The sequence below is a fragment of the Rhinolophus ferrumequinum genome, chromosome 18 (genome assembly GCF_004115265.2).
Source record: "Rhinolophus ferrumequinum isolate MPI-CBG mRhiFer1 chromosome 18, mRhiFer1_v1.p, whole genome shotgun sequence".
In the NCBI taxonomy this organism is placed as follows: Eukaryota; Metazoa; Chordata; class Mammalia; order Chiroptera; family Rhinolophidae; genus Rhinolophus; species Rhinolophus ferrumequinum.
Genome location: NC_046301.1, coordinates 59620032 through 59640499, shown reverse-complemented (window position 1 = coordinate 59640499; position 20468 = coordinate 59620032). Strand labels below are relative to the sequence as shown.

At 50.0% G+C, this 20468-nt stretch overlaps 1 protein-coding gene across 1 annotated transcript in view; it reads left to right on the top strand.

Moving 5' to 3' along the window:
- Positions 1–2108: 2108 nt before the first annotated feature.
- Positions 2109–20468, top strand: part of ATCAY (ATCAY kinesin light chain interacting caytaxin) — a 29315-nt gene continuing 10955 nt past the window's right edge. The window contains exons 1-8 of the mRNA XM_033134389.1: positions 2109–2496; positions 4854–4970; positions 15534–15592; positions 15959–16180; positions 17494–17679; positions 17939–18041; positions 19061–19192; positions 19870–19956. Of these exons, the coding sequence (XP_032990280.1) occupies positions 4894–4970; positions 15534–15592; positions 15959–16180; positions 17494–17679; positions 17939–18041; positions 19061–19192; positions 19870–19956 (866 nt within the window). The 5' untranslated portion in view covers positions 2109–2496; positions 4854–4893. The remainder of the gene's footprint in view (positions 2497–4853; positions 4971–15533; positions 15593–15958; positions 16181–17493; positions 17680–17938; positions 18042–19060; positions 19193–19869; positions 19957–20468) is intronic.

Below are 20468 nucleotides of genomic sequence, written 5' to 3'. Positions count from 1 at the left end.
AGCCACGTGAGTAGAATGTTGTCTGGTATGCACGACAGGAACCAGCGTTCACACATTCTACCTGCGTTTCCTTTATGCCAGATGCACCCACCCTCTGTGGAAGACGTTGCCGTGAACAAGACCAACCAAGTCTCATTTCTCTTGAAATTTATATTCTGATAAGGGGGTCAAGAGAATAAACCAAGAAACAAGTAAATCATTTCAAATAGTGGTAAATGCTGTGGGGAAAAAAACACATCAGGTTTCTCAGGAAGTCCGTGTACACCCATGTTGATAGCAGCATTATTCACAATACCCAAAAACAGTAGAAACAGCCCAATGGATAAACAAAATGTGGCCCACGCATACAATGGAATATACTACTCAGCATAAGAAGGAGTGAGGCGCTGACACACTACATTGGGATGATCCTTGTAAAACATACTCAGTGAGAGAAGCCAGACACACAGGCCACACAGCGTGTGATTCCATTTATGTGAAATGTCCAGATCAGGCACATCCACAGAGACAGGACGTGGGTTCATGGTTGCCAGGGGTTGGGGGAGGGGGATTGAGGAAGTGCTTAATGGGGATGGGATTTTCATTCAGGGAGATGAGGAAGTTCTGGAACTAGATAGTGGTGATGGTTGTACAACATCGTGAATGTCCTTAATGGCACTGAACTGTGCACTTGCAAATGGTTAAAATGGTAAATTTTATGTTATGCATATTTTACTACCATTTTAAAAATATATACTAAAAAAATCAGACTATGGGCTATGGGTTGCAGGGTGATGAGGGAAAGCCTTTCTAAGATTATGTCAGAGCTGACACCCGAGTAATGTGAACATCTGGGGGAGGAGCATTCCTGGCAGAGGCAACTGCACATGAACTTCGTGTGTTCCCAGAACAAAAGCCACCGCAGTGACTGAGAGGGTCAGGAGATAAGAATAGGCGTCAGTTCCTACTTGGGCTCTTGTATTGGTTTCTTGTGGATGGCGTAACAAAGTATCACAAACTAGGTGGCTCAAAACCATAGAAATATATCTCTCACAATTCTGGAGCCTAGAAGTCTGAAATCAAATGTGTCAAAAGGTCTGGCTCCTTCTGGAGGCTGGGAGGGAGAATCCATTCCAGGCCTCCCAGCTTCTCGTGGTGGTCAGCAGCTCTTGGTATTCTTTGGCTTGTACCTGCATCACCCCGATCTCAACCTCTGTTGTCACATGGTGTTCCCCTCTCATAGGTCTTCTCCCCTTCTCTTCTCTTATACAGACACCTGCCATCGGATTTAGGGTTTATCCTAAATCCAGGATGATCTCATCTGGAGACCCTTAATTCCATCTGCAATGACTCTTTTTCCAAATGAGGTCACATTCACAAGTTCCTGAGGTAAGGACATGGCCATATCTTTTTTTTTTTTGGGGGGGGGCCACCATTCAACCTGCTGCAGGTCTAAAAATAAAAACAGTAAGCAAGAAACATGTACAGAGCCTTTCTCAAGCTCCGGCACTGTGCTAAGCACTCTCGGTGCATCATCTCATTAAATGCAGAAAGACCAGTACCATGTTTCCATTTCAAAGATGAGGAAACTGAGACCCAGAAGGTTAAGATCACTTACCCGGCCTGGTCCCCCAGCTAGTGACTGGCAGAGCCAGGGTTCAAACCCACTTCTGGTCTGATTTCAGAGGCCTCAGTGTTAACTATTCTACTGTCCTCGTAAAATCCTCCGGAGCAGGGCCACAGCCGCACACAACTGCAGGGGGCGCCTTTCCCTCGGTGGTCTGCAGCAAGTGTGCCTGGGAAGATTCTGTCTCCCCACCCCGCTCCTTGGCACACGCTCAATCAATAGTCAGTGGCCGCCTGAGGGACCCTTGAAATGGGGTCCTGAGGATATCGTTCCCTCCGTCCCTCTTAATTGGAGGAATGAGGCCATCGCCACCATTTATTTATCTATCTATCTATTTATTTATTTATTCCTTGTTTTGTTTTTAAATCTGTGATGCGCCACCAGGAACTCATTTCCGCTTCTGCAGCTGGTGAGGCTCTTGGAAATGCTCCCCTCCCAGCCAATGGAGATCCCCGGATTCTGGCAGGGGGCTGTGCTTTCTGGCCAGCCCTGCCCCCACCCACCCACCCTGCACACAAAAGCACTGTAATTAACCATCTTAAGGAAGCCGAGCCTCTACCAGCTGCGAGCTGGAAAGAAGAAAATACCTTAGAGGCACGAGCTGCGATGATGACAGGGGACGCAGCCGCCGCCGAGCGAGGGGGAGCCGACTGTTAGCTGCAAGCCGCTCCCACCCCTGGACAAAAGCGCCCCTCTGCGCCGGCCACATTGCTCTGGGTGACCTTGCTTGGATGCAAAGTCCGCCCCTGCGCGCATCTTCCTTGGTTACTCTGAAGGCCCGGGGACCGCACTCGGAAGACCAGGGATGCCGGGCGGCACCCGCGCTGGGCTCGCCTTTGTCTGAGCATAACCAGGAGAGGCCGCGGAGGTAGCCGGCATTCACCGCCGAGGTGAGTCCACCTCCCTTTTCCCCGGCCCTGCCCAGGAAGGGCGGCCCAGGCGTCTGCTGCTGCAAACCCCCTTCTGGCCGATGGGGAGGGTGGGAGCAGAGAACCACGGTCCTGTGACTGTTTGGGTGGGAACCCCTCCATTTTTCCATCCGCCGGCACACACCCCCAATTCGCCTTCCATGCCCACCGGTCACCTGGGGGCAGATGGTCGCACCATTTTCAGGACGTGTTTGCAAATTAGGCAGATAAAACCCTCAGCCGCTCTCTGGGACGCTTCCTAAGAGACCGAAATGCCCACGTCCCGTCTCTGTGCCTTTCCTGTTTATAACACTGTGAGCGGATCTGGGAAGAGGCTTTGAGAAATGTGTCCATAAAGGCTTGCCTGTGGGATGGGGAGGAGGGCGATGGTTGAAGACAGATTCCTCCTTCTCCATCTGAACTTGAATGTGATGTGCTAATAATTCAGCACCACAGCGCAAAGAAACACTTCTCAGCCGTCACTCCCTTTGCCTCACCCCCCATCCTTAAATGTGAAGTCAGGATGGGAGAGCCAGAGTGGACCGGGCCCCTCATGGGCCCACCCACGCCCACATTTAGAGGATTGTGGGTCCCACGACATGTATGGCTCCAGGGTCTCTGCTGTGTGGGGGATGGGGGGAAGGAGGGGTTCTTCCTGGGGGCGGAGATCGCACCCAGCTCAGGGTAAGGAAAACGGAGGCAAAGACCGCTCCCTTTAGGTAGGCAATGAATTTCCATTGACGTGAACTTCCACTTGCAGTAAGCTTCTGGATTGTGGTGGTTGCCTGAAACGTCAGAAAGATTTTTCTTTTTTTTTCTTTTTCTTCTTTTTTTTGCGTACTGCGTCTCACTGTCCCTCCTCCATGAATGAATGACGACATTGAGGACAGTGACAAAAATCGAGTGAGAAACTCTCACCAAAGTGTGTGCAGGGGGCGGTCTAACTGTAGCCAACCCCTCCCTCAGTGCCTGGCCCTCAGCTGCCTCAGGCTCCTCCTCTCTGAGCCACATCCCAAATGCAGACCCACCCTCTCCAGGGGCTGAGACCCAGTGCGGGTCTTCGGATGCCACACTCGAACTGTTAGCCATGTACCAGCTCTACAGCGGGGCAGCGGGGCATCAGGGAAGGGGAGGGGCTGGAGGTGGGGGACCTTAGATGCTGGCAAGTGAGGATAAGAACAAGAGCTGTTTGGAGGATGAGAGGAGGTGATGTGATGACACAGGAGTCCCTCTATAACGGCAGGCAAACCCATGCCTGAAGTCCTTTCACGAACCTGCCGATTAAAACAGCATTCTCAATCTCAGGTCTCTGGACGTTTGGGGCCAGACCATGTCCTGGACACGGGGCCGTGGAGCTGCATCCCTGGCCCCCATCCTTTCAATGCCAGAAGCACTCCTCCCCCAGTTGTAACAACCACAGTTGCCTCCAAACATTGTCAAGTGTCCTTGAGGTCGGGGAGAGTAGAATCACCCTCAGTGGAGAACCAGTGGTTTAAAAGCACAGAACCTGTGGTGTCAGTTGAGTCATAAGATCCTGGAATGTTACACCCAAAAGATATCATAGAGATGATTTCTAGCCAACTCTTTCATTTACAGATAGGGAAACTGAGGTTCAAAGAGGTGAATGGCTTGAGAGTCTGCATACTCCAGGATATACCCAAATTCAGCCTCACTCAGCAGCTGACTCTGCTCCCAGACAGCCCAGCACTTAAGCCACCATCCGAGTGCTGCACTGACCCAGCCCCTGCCCCCAGTCGGCTCCTAGAACAATACAAATAAAACTGGCATTTGGTGGTCAATAATACTTATGATCCTGCCTTCCAGCGTCAGTCTCTGCACACTGCTATTGTTGGCCGTTGGGTCAGCAGGTTATCAGGACTTGCTTCTTTGTGTGGGGCACGGGGCCAGGGCAGGTGGCTTGGAGCAGATAGGGATGGGTTGGTGTTGACCAGGTCCTATACGAAAGTGTCAATCGCAGCAAGGAACCTTAAGTATATCAGTCATCAACACTAGTATGAGTGACTTTAATTCGTTTATGGCTCCCAGTTGAAGTCCAGGATAAGGGTGGATTTCAGAGCATCAAAGGCGGGGGGGCTTGTAGCTGGAGTCTCAGCCTCTCACTTGTGTTCAAACTCCAGATCCACGTGGGTGTTTTCAGTTCTCTATGCTTCTGTTTTCTCACCTGTGAAATGGGGAAGCCTCATAGAGCTGGGCAATGATTCTGTAAGATGATGGATACAAGAGCCCTTTGCAGATGGATGTGAGGTGCTGCACATGGGTGGGGGCGTTGTTACTACGATGATTGTTCAGTAAAACCTCCACCCACGGCTCTCCTTCAGAAATCATCCCGCTTCAAGCTAGTGCCTCTTGCCGGCTCCCATGGGGACCACAGAAGCCACACTCCGGATGGAAAACGTGGATGTGAAGGAAGAATGGCAGGATGAAGGTCTTCCCAGGTACAGCTCCCCAGGTCTCCGTGTCAGCTGCGGAGGGAGAGGGCCTGGTGCTTCTCCGAGGTGGGGTGCAGGGGGCACCGCCAGCTGACCAGGCCAGACCCATAATGGATATCTGCTGCATTATTTAAGATTGAGTCCCGCCCCACCTCCTCCCCCACCAAAGTGCCAAAAAAGCTCCTGCTTCCATGCTATTTTAAGAATGCTAAACATTCTTGTAAACCCATCTCATGGACTATTACAATAGTCTTACCTGGGCTTCCATGAATCCAGGTAATAGTGTATTTTTGCCTGAAGCAGCCAAAGGGACCATATCACACCCCTGCTTAAACTCCTAGGGCAAATGCCCATCCCGGGAGAACCCAGCATTCAGCCTCCACCTGCTTCTTTGAGCTCACTCCCGTCACTCTCCATCCCCTTCATGCCCCTCTAGCCCCGTAGCTTCCTTCCAGGTCCTTCATTGTGCCCAGCTGCCTCTGACTTTCAGACTTCGCACTGACTGTTCCCTCTGCTCAGAATGCTCTTCCTCAGACACCTAGGCCTCCCTCACCTCCTTCAGGTCTCTGCCCATAGGCCACCTGCTCAGAAAGGACCTCTTGACCCCTTTATTACTCCCTCCAAGTTCCTGAATAACAGCTCCCAGAGATATTCGTCCTGACCCCTGGAACCTGAGAACGTTCCCTGACATAGCAAAAGGCAATTTGCAAACCTGATTAAGTCAAGGATTTTTAAAATGGGGAGATGATCTTGTATTTTCCACGTGGGTCCTCGTGTCATCACAGGGGTCCTCATAAGAGGGAGGTAGAGGGAGATTTGACTGCAGAAGTAGGAGCCACGATGATGGAAGTAACAGACTGGAGGCATGGGAGGAGGGGGCCATGAGCCAAGGGATGCAGGCACCCCAACTTGAAAAAGCAGGAAACAGACTCTCCCCTGGAGCTTCCAGAAGGCATGAGCCCTGGTCACACCTTGCCTTTAGCCCAGTGAAACTGATTTCAGACTTACTTCTGGCCTCTAGAATCATAAGAGAATACATTTGTGTTGTTTCAAGTCACTGAGTTTGTGGTGATTTGTTACCGCAGCTGCAGGAGTCTCACACTATCTACTACGCTAAATATTTTACATATTTATCTTGTTTCGAGTCTATTTCCCCCCAAATAGAACCCCACAAGAGCAGAGGCCTTTGGTTTGATCATTGCTGTATGCCAGTACGAGGACAGAACCTAACACATACTTGGCACTCAATAGACATTGAGTGAATGGGTAACAGTCACCAGAAGGAATAAAAACTTATGTAGGAGGGAAGCCGTGTGCCTCCACTGCTGATATCCATGAGCCACCAGGATCTCTCTCTGTGTGTCTCTGTGTCTCTGTGTCTCTGTCTTTCTGTCTCTCTGTCTCTCTGTCTCTCTCTCTCTCTCTCTCTCTCTCTCTCTCTCGGCATTGGATGAGAAAACATCCTTCAGCACAGGCTGCCTTCATTCGTTGGCTGGATACAACCACTCATCTCTCTTCCCCTTTCATGCAAGGACTTTACCCCCAGGAGATGATAACCAAGAGTTAGTTACATAACCACCTGGGAAGGAATAGTCAAAGAGACCGAACTTGTTCGCCCTGGAAAAGAGACTTTGCAGAGCGTCTCCAGCTGGCAAGGGTGCCAAGGTACAGAACTAGGCTGGTGCACAACGGACATGAAAGGGACACAGGTTTGAGTCCAGTATAGGACATACTGGACTCAAATGGTCTGATATACGCATTATACGACTGGTTCTGTTCTGTTCAAAAGCGCATTGGGCTGGTGGGGGAGTTCTCGACTTCCCTGTGATTGTGTCCTACTAGAAGCTGTGACGTGGAAGGTGTCACCTCTTATTTGAATTTGAACTTAGCCCTCTCCCAAATCTAGTCATTTTCAATCTCAACATTTTGCACATGTACTTGTGAGAGCACTTGTGGGAGTTGCTAGTTCTCAGAAGAGCTGAGAATCTCCTGTCTGCCCCGTACTGTGGTCTGCAGGCGTTTGTCTCCAGGAATACAAGTATTTGGGGAAAGATGGTGACCGTATTGGGGCCGACCTCCTGTTCTTTCACCTTTGGAATGTTCTTTCCTTTCCATATTCCCTCGTATAAGTCTTTCTCTTCAGCTCTGTAAGATGAGTGCTAATGCCTGGATATGTAGAAAGGGGTCTCATGACACCCAGACTTGGCAGTTTGGGCAAATGAAGGATCGATTTCTTTAAGCAAGGAACCCCTGCTGTAGTTAGGAATGCTCTGAAATGGACAAGAACTGGCTTTACGAGCAGTCACTTGCTCCTGACATGGGGGTCTGTTTCTTCCCATGGAACAGGTGGAATCATGGGGGGTGATCTCGGTGGGCTGCTTCCAGCATCAAATGCTCAGGTTTCGGAGGGGTCTCCAGCCACGCTTGGCACCATTTACCCTCTGGTCCCACCAACTCTGGCCCCTGCTGAGACCAAAGTACACCTGGGTCTGGACTTGGAGAACCTTCTCATTCAATCCCCAACAGGCTTGCTTGGCCACCTTGGGCAATTCTTCAAGCATCTTTGTGCTTCTGTTTTCCTATCTATAAAATAGGGACGATTATGCCTCGCTCACTAAGTTGTCGTGAGAATTCAGTGAGACGTGGAGAACTGAACTGCTAAGATGGGCTGTCTAACTGACGGAGGCTGCCCGAAGTAATTGTCACCCTCAGTATCATTCCTACGAACTTGTATTTTGTTCACCCCAGTTCCTTTTTCCACACTCCCTCCCCCCATTTTTTAAAAGATAGCTCCTCTCCCAAGCCTTGTGGAGAGAAAAACGGGGCTGACTGCAGCTGCAAATGTGAATTTCAAGTGAGTTTCCCCCAGCTGCAGAGAATCCCTCTCCCCATTCAGTAGGTCAGTGTTTGCAGGATAGTGGCCTCACTGTGCAGTCCCGGGTCGTGAGCCGTGCCTTTGCCAAGGCTTCTGTCTTCCTCATTCTGGAAGAAGTGAGCACAGCTTCTTGATGCTGTGTCCAGCTGCATCTCAACATAAGCATCTCTGTCTGGTGCCAGACAACCTACAATTTTACTCCTTCCAGCTCAGTGAGCCCTTCCCTGCGGCGTCTTCGAGCTTCCCTGGGGGTGTCGGAAGCCTCACCCTGTGCCCACAAGCCCCTCCTGCTGCCATTATCTTGCAGTGTCTTCCTTTCCTTCCTGCCCTCCTGCAGATTCGTGTGGAGCCTGGGCTGAGGGCAACCTGGAGATTATTTCTCTCACTGCCTCATTTTCTCCATTCATTCATTCTAATGATCGGCACCAACTGTAGGCCAGGCCCTGGGCAAAATGCTGGGGACACATGGAGAACAAGACAGCTACCCTCATGGGGCGCTCACAGTCTGGGGCAGAGACAGGCCGTCTCTTTGAACCTCACAACCCAATGTGAAATTGCAGGTGGGTTCTTGGCACTTGAAGAATGCCAGGGTGGGGTCTGACTGGGTTTGGGGAGGTACCGACCCTGGGCTGTGAAGGATGAAGAAGGATGAACAGGGGAAGGAGGTTTGGGGTAGGGGTTGAACATTCCATGCAGAGAGAGCAGTACATGCAAAGGCCCTGAGGCCACCAGAAGCAGATTGAGGGACTGAAGGAAGATTGAGTGGGGAAACTGAGAACAAGGACACAGAAGGGCTTGGCCAGGATCTCATAACTACGAAAACACAGGTGCAGGATTAGATGTCTAACTGATACATCAGGCAGCTCTTCCTTTCACAATGGAGTGGCTGTGTGTTTTGTCTCTTTGTTTGTAACTTTTTATTCTGCTATAGTCCCAAACTTGACAAAATATCTAAAAGCAGGAAGCAGTGTTCTATGCAGAGGAGATGAAATGTGCAAAGAAGACCTTGGCATGGTAGGGAATGCAGTAGGAGAACCCAGCTAGACCAAAGGTATGAAGTTGGAGGGTTCACAGACACCACATCCTGAGGGACGCCCAGGCAAGAGTTTTGGATTTCACGCTGAGAGGATGTATGAGTTTCCGAGAGCTGCCATAGCAAAGTACCACAAACTGGGTGGCTTGAAACAACAGAAATGTATTCTTTCACAGTTCTGGAGGCTAGCAGTCCAAAAATCAAGGTGTCACCAGGGCCATACCCTCTCCAGAGGCTCTAGGGGAGAATCCTGCCTGCCTCTTCCGGCTTGGCAATCTTTGGTGTCCCTCGGCTTATAGACGCATTACTGCAATTTCTGCCTTCATCTTTACGTGGCCTTCTCTTCTGAGCATCTCTGTCCAAGTTTCCTTCTTCTTATAAGCACACTACTCATTGGATTCAGTGTCTCATCTTAACTAATTATATCTGCAAAGACCCTATTTTCAAATAGGTCCCATTCCCAGGCACTGGGGTTAGAATCTGAACTATCTTTTGGGGCAGACACAATTCAACCCACTACAGAAAGGTAAAGCCACACTGTACGCTTTGCATATTAAGGGGAACCCCACTTTTTCCATGGGTTGCACATTGCTGAGAGCAAGCTCTACAGAGAGCCACCTGGATCCACCTCGGGTCCATGAGGGGGTTCAGCTCTGCATAATTGGAAATTTTCCTGGGACTTGGGGAAATAACAAGGTCTCGCCTGGCCTTGAAAGCTGCAGCCCTGCAGACTGGCAGGGTGGGTATTTGCTTGGCCTTTTCAGGAAGCTGTGGGCTTTCCTCCAAGGAGCCTGGAGTCCTGCTGAGTCAGCTTCTCCAGTTCTCCAGCATAATATAAAACATTTATTGAACATCCATTGTATTCTGGGGGCTGTGCCAGGTGCCTCAGCTTCGTGACCTCCTCCCACTCCCACAATAGCACCTCCCCTGACCCTGCCACCTTCCCCACCCACATTCTCCATCCACACCCCCTCCCCCATTTCTGTCTTTGCTCCTAGCACCTTGGTCCGCTTTCTGACCTGTTCGTAGACCTCACCAAGCATTTTTGGCCTCAGGGCCTTTGTGCCTGCTGTGACTTTCATCTCTAATACCCTTCCCCCAGTCTTCCCATGATGCTAACCTCTTACTTTCAAGTCTCCACTCAAAAGTCACCTCCTCAAAGACGCCTTCCCTGACTACCCCGTAATTGCATCCTCACTCTTTCTCTTTTATCTTGCTTATTTTCTTTGTTTGCAAGTATCACCAACTGCCTTCTTCATGTATTTGTTTACTTGATTATTACTTTCCTTTCCGTATATCAGTCAGGGTTCTTCAAAGACACAGAATTACTTGGTTTTCATTATAATAATACAAATATATACATATAATACATATATTATAATAATACAAATATATATATAATGAAAAACAATTCTATGTCTTTGAAGATCCCTGACTGATATGAGGAAAGAAAGGTAATAATCAAGTAAACAAATAGAAAGAAGGCATTGTATTTCATTGCATATAATATTATTAATTAATATATAGCGTTGTATTTATTTATATTATGTGTATACAATTATACATACAATTGTGTATATTTTGTATATAACATAGATATATTTTAATCTATAATTTTGTATATATGACTGTATATTTTAGGTATATTACATAGATATGATTTATCCCAAGGAATTGGCTTACCCAATTGTAGGAACAGTCAAGTCTAAGATCCGTAGAGCAGGCTGGAAACTCAGGCTGGGGTGGATGCCGCAGTCTGGAGACAGAAGTCTTTCTTCCTCAGAAAAACCTTGAGGCCTTTTTGTTGCATGAGGTCCACCAGATTGGCGAGGATTATCTCTTTTATTTAATGTTCACGGCTTGTAATGTGAACTACGTCTACCCCATATGTTCCCAGCAACACCTAGACTAGTGTTTGATTGAACAACAGGGTGCTAGAGCCTGGCCACTTTGGCAGAAAGCTGCCCAGAACCCCCTCTAAACTGTATGTAACCATCTGTCTCATTCAGCCCTGGACGTTTCCCAGAACCCAGACACCTAATGTATTAGTGAAATGAATGAAAAGTAAGTACTGGCTGTTCCCATTTTACTGATGAGGAAGACTGAGGCTCAGAGAAGGAAGGGCATCACCCATACACCTAGCACTGGAGAGCATAGAGCGATGTTTGCTCCCAGAGTCTCTCAGACACCACCCTGTTTTACTCACGTGCCTCGGTTTCCCAGTCTGTGCCGCTGAGCCGTTAGATACTTTCCCCACCTTGACGTTTGGACAGCAGCAAGCAACAGTCTCTGGATTAGCAGCAGCCATTGTAGGATCTACATGGACCCTCCAAGGTTGGGAGGCTGAATCACATCCTGATGAAAACCGAAGACAACACTGGCTGCACAACTGCACAGTTTTCCTTCAGCAGGGGGAGCTGGTGGTGGGACAGGACACCCAGGGTGGCCCTGACTGGGCCAAAGAGAGGTACTTCCCAGGCCACGGGTTTCTTCGATGTTGTCCTCACCAGGGTAGGTGTACGTGTACTAACGAGGCACAAGGGGGCAGTAGAGAGCAATGACTGGAATCAGCTCTGCCACCTTGGTCATTTCAACCCTGGGACGGTCCTCTAGCCCAGCCTCAGTTTCCTCTGTGAAATGGGCCTCTGCCTGCCTTATAGGCCTACTGTGAGGAGCAAATGAGGTCATGCTGTGGACATTCCAACCTGGCACACAGTGAGTGCCCCATCCCTGGGGTAAGTTATGATTCTAGTTGATTCTAGAACAGGAATTGCAGCCATTGAAGGGTGCCAAGCAGGCAGCGTACATGAGAGAAGGAGCTAGAAGGAAATTCTGACACCCAGGTGAACAGGAGTGGTGGACAGTCAGTTCCTGGTGGTGGTTACCTTGCGTGAAGGAGCAATCTGATTCAAGAAGAGACAGAAAGCTAGACTTCTGATGTCACTTCTCTGGCTTTACAGCAAATTTAAAAAAAATTTTAATTGGGGAATATTGGGGAACGGTGTGTTTCTCCAGGGCCCATCAGCTCCAAGACATTGTCCAATCTAGTTGGGGAGGACGCAGCTCAGGTCCAAGTCCCGTTGCCGTCATCAATCTTAGTTGCAGGGGGCGCAGCCCACCATCCCATGTGGGAATTGAACCGGCAACCTTGTTGTTAAGATCTCACGCTCTAACCAACTGAGCCATCCGGTCACCCCAAAAATGTTTTTAAGTGCTGTGTGGGCAGGACAGAAGTAGGGGTAGTGCATCAGCCGTCATTCTATAATTTGGGATAACCTTGCACACAGGTGTTCTGCCTCTTGTACTCCAGGACACTGGACTTATCATGAGTCATCAGTCTTGCCCCCCATGTTGGGAGCAGGGCTGGCAGCTACAGACAAGAGGGACAGAGCAGTGTGAACGTGAAACGGGCATGTGCGTTGACTCCTCAGCACCCTCTGCCTCTGTAAAACGTTCTTCTGATTTTATTTGAGGCTTACCTTTTTGTAAAAACATTGAGATGAAACTCACGTACCATAAAATTAACCATTTTAAATGCACGATTCAGTGGCATTTGGTGCACTCACATGTTGTGCAATCATCACCTCTAATTCCAGAAGATTCCATCACACCAAAAAGAAACCTTGTCCCCCTTAACAGTCACCTCCCACCCTCCACCCCCAGCCCCTGGCAACCACTAACCCATGTCCTGTCTGTGGACGTGCCTGTTCTGGACATTTCACGTAAATGGAATCACACACTGTGAGGCCTGTGTGTCTGGCTTGTCTCCCTCAGCATCATTTTTTTTTTTTTAAAGATTTTATTGGGGAAGGGGAACAGGACTTTATTGGGGAACAGTGTGTACTTCCAGGACTTTCTCCAAGTCAAGTTGTCCTTTCAATCTTAGTTGTGGAGGTCACAGCTCAGCTCCAGGTCCAGTTGCTGTTGCTAGTTGCAGGGGGCGCAGCCCACCATTCCTTGCGGGACGGAGGAATTGAACTGGCAACCTTGTGGTTGAGAGCCTTGTGGTTGAGAGCCCACTGGCCCATGTGGGAATCGAACCGGCAGCCTTCGGAGTTAGGAGCATGGGGAGCTCCAACTGCCTGTGCCACTGGGCCGGCCTCAGCATCATGTTTTTGAGGTTCATCCACATTGTGGCGAGTGTCAGTGCCTCACTCCTTTTCGTGTCTGAGTAATATTCCATTGTGTGTCTGGGCCACACTTTGTTTATCCATTCATCCATTAATATATATCTGGATGTTCCCACTTTTTGGCTATTATGAATCATGCTGCTGTGAACATTCAAGTATGAGTTCTTGTGTGGACATACGTCTTCATTTCCTTTAGGCCTCTGCTGTATTTTGGCCTCCATGAGAACAAGGCAATATCCGATTCATCCTTTATCTTCAAGACCCACCAAAGCATCTGGAAGGGAGTGGTTACTCAAAGAATGTTCAATGCCTATATGCCTGATGGATGGGAGAAAGGTGGGAGGGAGGCAAAGGCAGAAGCATAGTAGGTTCCACCTTGCAAAGGGTGCCAGCTCGGCCCCTACGAGGAGCAGAGGTGAGGGAATAAAGAAAGCATTTTTGAAAAGAAAAGAATGCATCCTACTGTCCTTCCCAGTCTAAACAGCTCCCCTTTCAGCTGAGCCCGCACTGTTGAGTTGCAGAAATGAATTAACCTGTAGCGAGCACTTCCCTGAGTCATCACCCCGCACAGCCCTGCAAAACCTTCCTCCTGGAATTGAGCATTTCCCTGGGGAGCAAAAGCAACCAGAGCGTGTGGGTCAAACTCAGGCAGCGGGAGCTATTGCTCCAAAAAGCGGGTCTTATTCTGCAAATTTGTGCTCAACCAACATTAAAGGGGCACAAATGCATAGTTGGCAGCATTTAAAAAAAAAACAACATTATTTTTTAGAAGTTTTTGTATTTACAGAAAAGTTGCAAGAATATTTCAGAAAGCTTCCATATACCCCACACCCAGTTTCTCCTGTGATTAACATTTTATATTAGGCTGGTACATTTGTTACAATTAATGGACCAATATTGATACCTTATCATGAACTGAAGTCCATAATTTATTCAGATTTCCATAGCCCTTTTCTCCTAATATAATTTTTCTGCCCCAGGATCCCATACGACATTTAGTCATCACGTCTCCTTAGGCTCCCCTGGGCTGTGACAGTTTCTCATACTTTCCTCGTTTGGGATTACCTTGAAGTTTTCAGGAGGATTGGTCAGGGATTTTGTAGAATGTCCCTAAGTTGGCGTTTGTCTAGTCTGTTTCTCGTGGTCAGCCCAGGGTGATGGGTTCTGAGAGGAAGACCGCAGAGTGCAGGGCCGTTCTCATCCCATCATCTCCAGGGTCATGTGTCACGTGACCTGTCACCGTTGATGTTGACCTTGATGCCCTGGCTGAGTGTGTTCGTCAGGTTTCTCCATTGTAAAGTCACTCTCTCCTCCTTTCCATGCTGTCCTATTTGGGAGGAAGTCACTCTGTCCAGCCCACATTAAAGAGTAGGGAGTTATTCTCCATCTCCTGAGGGTAGAGTATCTACATATATGATTTGGAATTCTTCTGTGCAGGAAAGTGGTCTCCTCCTCTTTATTTATTTATTCAGTCATTTATTTACACCCATATGGACTCACGGACATTTTATTTTACCCTTTGGCTTACAATCCAATACTCTTCATTTTTTTTGTTGTTGTTGCTCAAACTGTCCCAGCGATGGCTGGTTCAGATGACTGTCGTGGCCACGGGATAAATTCTTTTTTTTAAAAAAGATTTTATTGGGGAAGGGGAACAGGACATTATTGGGGGAACAGTGTGTACTTCCAGCCCTGTTTTTCCAAGTCAAGTTGTTGTCCTTTCAATCTTAGCTGTGGAGGGTGCCGTTCAGCTTCAAGTTGTTGTCCTTTCAGTCTTAGTTGTGTCGGGCGCAGCTCAGCTCCAGGTCCAGTTGCCGTTTTCTAGTTGCGGGGGGCACAGCCCACCATCCCTTGCAGGCGTTGAACCGGCAACCTTGTGTTTGAGAGGACACACTCCAACCAACTGAGCCATCCGGGAGCTCAGCGGCAGCTCAGCTCAAGGTGCCTTGTTCAATCTTAGTTGCAGGGGGCGGAGCCCACCATCCCTTGAGGGAGTCGAGGAATTGAACTGGCAACCTTGTGGTTGAGAGCCCACTGGCCCATGTGGGAATCGAACCGGCAGCCTTCGGAGTTAGGAGCATGGAGCTCCAACCGCCTGAGCCACCGGGCCGGCTCCATGGGATAAATTCTTGCTGCATATAATAACAACAACTCATCAGAGACCAAATATGTCTAACTATTACATTGTTTTGTACACCTGAAACTAATAATAATTTTTTAAAAAAGAATGCTGTTTATATCCCAGAATATGTGAAACTGTGTGACACTGGATGAGACCCTCTCCCTCTCTCGGCTTTGGCTTTCCCCATCCATAAGCAAACATAAAAGACAACATTCATTAGGTGATCTGCAGGGAGCCCTCCAGCACTGGTATTCTATGATTTTCTGTGCTAATGAACAGATATATTTTGTCCCAACGATTCCCCAGAACTAAAGGGGTTTTGTTGTTGTTGCTGTGTCTGAACTCCATGCTCCGGTGGCTGGATTTGCCGTGCCCCATTGTTGATGTCCGTCCCCGGCTGGATCCGCAGGCCACTCCCGGAAGAGACTGGGATGGACTCGCTTGGCAGCCCCGCAGAAGATATGTCTTGTAAGTTTCCATGCGTGCAGAAACAGGCACGCTGTTTTCAGGTCTCGGTTCTGCCTGGGACTGTCAAACCATAGAAACGTCAGAGGCTGTGCCTCCTAGGTGGAATGTCAGGGAAGGGGGTTGGTCTGCTCTGAGGCCTGGAAGGAAAGTGGCCGTGGTAGGCAAGAGATATGTGGGCACCATCATGAAGTCAGGTGTTGCTGTGTGTCCTTGAGCTGATTGCTCAGCCTCTCTGTGCCTCCAATTTCTCATCTAAATATAGTTAGTGAGGTGCAGCTCCCACCACGTTGGGAAGCAGAGAGGAAGGAAAGGAAAGAAAAAGCACCTGATTTTGTTTTGTTTTGTGGTTTTCCTGTTTCCCCACAGCCCCTCCCAACACGTTGAACTTCAATGGAGCTCACCGTAAACGAAAGACACTGGTTGCCCCGGAGATCAACATTTCCCTGGATCAGAGTGAGGGCTCCCTGCTGTCTGACGACTTCTTGGACACACCTGATGACCTGGACATCAACGTGGACGACATCGAGACTCCCGATGAGACAGACTCTCTGGAGTTCCTGGGAAACGGCAACGAGCTGGAGTGGGAAGGTGAGCTCCAGGCTCGCTCCCGACACCGGCCCGGCCCCATGTCAGACTCAGCGCTCCTATTGGCTTCCCCAGCCAGCTTGCTGGAACCATCCCTCCATCCTCACAGGCTCAGGTGGGGCAGGCGTCCTAACCCAGGGCTCACAGAACAGCCCCAGGAGGGTCCACCTGCTCCTGCAAGTCCGTGCACATTTTTCTTGTAAACTTGTGAATTTTTCAGGGGGAACATGGCCTCCATCAGATTCTCGAAGGTGACTGAGATCAAAAGGAAGTGCCTCCAACTGACTCCACAAGTGTTTGTCGGGAGCAGGTCTTGATCGAGATGTGGGGATATGGAAGGAAAATGTTAGGAATAGATGGTGCCCCCCCGCATGCACGGTGGTCAGAGACGAAGGCGACATAATGAAACACGTGTGCCCGAGATCCTTGCAGCTGGTCATTGTGCTGTGAGGTGATGACATAGGGCAGGGGGGTCTTACCTGAGGGGAGTTCTGCCCCCCAGGAGATAGTTGGCAACGTCTGGGGACATCTGTGCTTGTCACGACTGAAGGTAGAGGGCAGGCATGCTGCTCAACACCCCACGGTGTCCAGGACAGCCTCCCACAGAGAATGATCCAGCCCCAAATGTCAGAAATTCTCAGAGTGAAACACCTTGAATGGTGGTAACTGAGGGAAAGCGGGTTCTTTTCGAAGGGTGGTCAGGACAGGCTTCGCTGAGTGGGTGTTATTTGAGCTGACATCCTAAGGCAAGAACACAGGTCAGGAAGGTCGTGATGGTGGTGGCCATGGGGATGAAAGCAGAGCCACAGCGTCTGCTGGAAGGATGTGGAATGTAAAGGTAAGGCGTTGACAATGACGCCTGGGTTTGGGGGCTGAGCTGCTGGGAATACAGCGAGCCATTTCCTGAGGTGGGAAGACTGCAGGATGAAAGGTGGAAAAGAGGTGGTTATTTTAAGAGAGGTTAAGAACCTTGAGAGGCCCAGAGAGGGAAGGAATTGGTGCAAGGTCACACAGCAAGTCATACATAGAAAGGAGCTGTACCCAGGTTGACTTCCTGACATGCACCCCAAACACTTTCATCTGTTCCACGGCTTGAAAAAAGAAATTATTTGGGTGTGACTCCTTGACTCCTAGGTCCCCATTTTCCCCAGCAGCCCCAAGCTAACACTGTCAGTCAATGAAGTGGTTTTGCCTGTGGCCTGGGGAGAGAGGTGCTGGCTCCATGGACACAGGCAGCAAAGGGAGTCGGGAGAGGGAGACTGGGACGAGATGTCTGGACTCAGGAGTCCTTCTGCTCACCCCTGGCCTGCTTCCAGATGACACCCCTGTGGCCGCCGCCAAGAACATGCCTGGGGACAGTGCGGATCTATTTGGGGATGGTGCAGCCGAGGATGGCAGTGCCGCCAACGGGCGCCTGTGGCGGACGGTGATCATTGGAGAACAAGAACACCGAATTGACCTGCACATGATCCGGCCTTACATGAGGGTGGTGACCCACGGAGGTGAGAGCATACTCCTCAGGCCTCATCAGTGGCCCTCTCTGAACCTCAGTCTCTTCATCTGAGCCATAAGGAGGTTAAACCCTTGTCTCCTAGCGAAACTTGCAGGGGGGGCGAGGTCAGGATGTGTGGGGTGCACACAGGAGGTGCCTGCCTACGAGGGTGGCTGGCGTTCCCTAGGGACATGGGGCGGCTCAGAGTTCGGAGCTCAGAGAGGGCTCTGCATCTCTGCCTGGGGCCACTCACTGGCCGCCTCTCCCAGGGTACTACGGCGAAGGTCTCACCGCCATCATTGTCTTTGCCGCCTGTTTCCTCCCGGACAGCAGCTCCCCCGACTACCACTACATCATGGAGCACCTCTTCCTGTAAGTGCCCGCCCTTACCCCCCCCCCGCTCCGTCCCGGGTGTCCCTGCCAGTGGGCTGGACCAGGCTGCAAGAACCACATTGGGTGGGGGCTCTGTCTGGCACCAGGCAGAGGCTTGGCTGCCAGCAGACCTGGGTCTGAGTTCCCCGCTTTCCGTTGGTGCAATCCTCTCCATCGTCACTGTCACCTAGGAGCATTTCTTATGTGGCAGCCATGCGGCTAAGTGCTTTGTAGATGCTGACGCTTTCCACCCTCACCACAAAGAGAGGCACCCTCCCCGCTCATTCTGCAGGTGCAGCGCTTAAGGCACAGAGAGGCTAAGTCACTTGTAAGGACATGCAGGTCCCCACAGGAGACAGATAATACATATAAAGCACCTAGCAGATGACAGTAGGATCTCAGTAAATCGTGATTATTCATTATCGTTATTATGTAGATTTCCTTCTCATACAGTGGGCCTTCGGTACCAGGTGGGCTAGAGGAGGAGGAAGTACCCATGGAAGGTCACAATGGGGAGTGGCCTGAGATACCAGGGAGCCCAGTCTCCCCAATTACAGAGGGGTGAGACTGAGAGAGGAGAGGATTTTTCTGAAACCACTCAAGGAGAGATGGAGCCTGGATGTACCCCAGGGCCCTAACATCCAGTGCAGTGTACCGTCTGCGGGTGCCTGTCCCCAGCTATTCCTGGGGCTCTCGAGACCCATCTCCCAGGATTAGTGGAGATATTAAATTAGGTCATGCGTTAAAATACTTGGCACATAGTAAGTGCTCAATTAAAGAGTAACTACTCTGATCACTACAGTCACAGACAAAATTCAGGGTGGTCTGGGTCGTTCATGCCCACCTTACCCTGAGGGTGCCAGGACAACCAATAACACCTGAAAAGGTATGGCTGGGAGAGCTGGGGCAGGAGGAAGCAAAGGGCGCAGGTGCCCTAGGTGTTCAGTCCTAGGACCTGGGGCTTCCTAACTCTGGGCATCCTCTCCGCGGGTCCCCTGTCCTCTGTGCCCCATGAGCAGGTATGTCATCAGCAGTTTGGAACTCTTGGTGGCGGAGGATTACATGATTGTGTACCTGAATGGTGCCACCCCCCGGCGCAGGATGCCCGGCATCGGCTGGCTGAAGAAGTGCTACCAGATGATTGACAGGAGGTGAGCGGGTGGGGGGCGGGGCCGAGCGCCGCCCGGGCTGTGAGGGCCCCGAGCTGCGGGGTCAGCAGGGCCGGTTCCTTTTGAGGGAGAATCTGTTCCACGTGTCTCCCAGCTTCTGGGGGTCACCGGCAATGCCTGGCATCCCTTGGCTTCTAGATGCATTGCCCCAATCTCTGCCTTTATCGCCACATGGCACCTTCCTGGGCGTGTCTGTGTCCCAATTTCCCCTCTTTATAAAGCCATCACTCATCTTGGATTACAGACCCACTCCGCTCCATTGTGACTTCACCGTAACTCATTACATCTGCAATGACCCTGTTTTCCAAATAATGTCCCATTCTGAGATCCTGGGCATAGGACTTCAACATATGAATTTTGGGGGATGCAATTCAACATGACCACACAGGTGGTGAGAATCAGGGTGCCCCAGAAAATCTTTCAGGAATGGGAGATGGTGTAGCCACGCAGTCAAAAGCTCAGACTCCAGTTTAAGAGAGAGCCAGGACTAGACATCATCAGCTCTGCTGCTGCAAACTCTGCCAAGCGGCTTAGCTTTACAGACTCCCTGTAAAACCACGGCACCTACAGGGAGTACAAAGGAGGCGACACCTGCTAGGTCCTCCTTCCCCAGGGTGTTGCCCGGGAACCCATTTTGCTTCCTCTGTCTTCCCACGCAGACTGCGGAAGAACCTGAAGTCCTTAATCATCGTCCACCCGTCCTGGTTCATTCGCACTGTCCTGGCCATCTCCCGCCCTTTCATCAGGTGAGATTGAAACCTGTGTCCGGATACCCACGTGGGTGGTTGTGAGGCTTTTTTCTTTTAATCTGCATTTTCTAGCTTCTCCGTGCTGAGACATATTATTGCTTCAAATAGTTTTCAATCATAGGGACTGTTATTAAGCGACAAACATGAGAGAGAAATAATAACAATCATCTCTCCCATATTGAATGTTGGATACCTTTTAACATTTATAACCACAACCCTGGGGTGGCTGGTGTGATTGCACCCATTTCGTGGATGAGGAAACAGAGGCTCAGAAAAGTCAAGGAAATCCTCACTCAGAGTCACACAGCAAGTTCACTAGCCCTCCACACTCCCCCAGAAGGGAACCCAGCTCCATTCACTCCCGAATCTGTGTGGGGGTGGGGATTAGGATGCCAAGAAAGTCTGACCTCCTCCCGGCCAATAATTCAATGAACCAACACATGAACTCACTCTCAGGTGCGAAAAGGATTCACAGAACTCAGAAAAGCGTTACGCTCATGGTTAGTTTA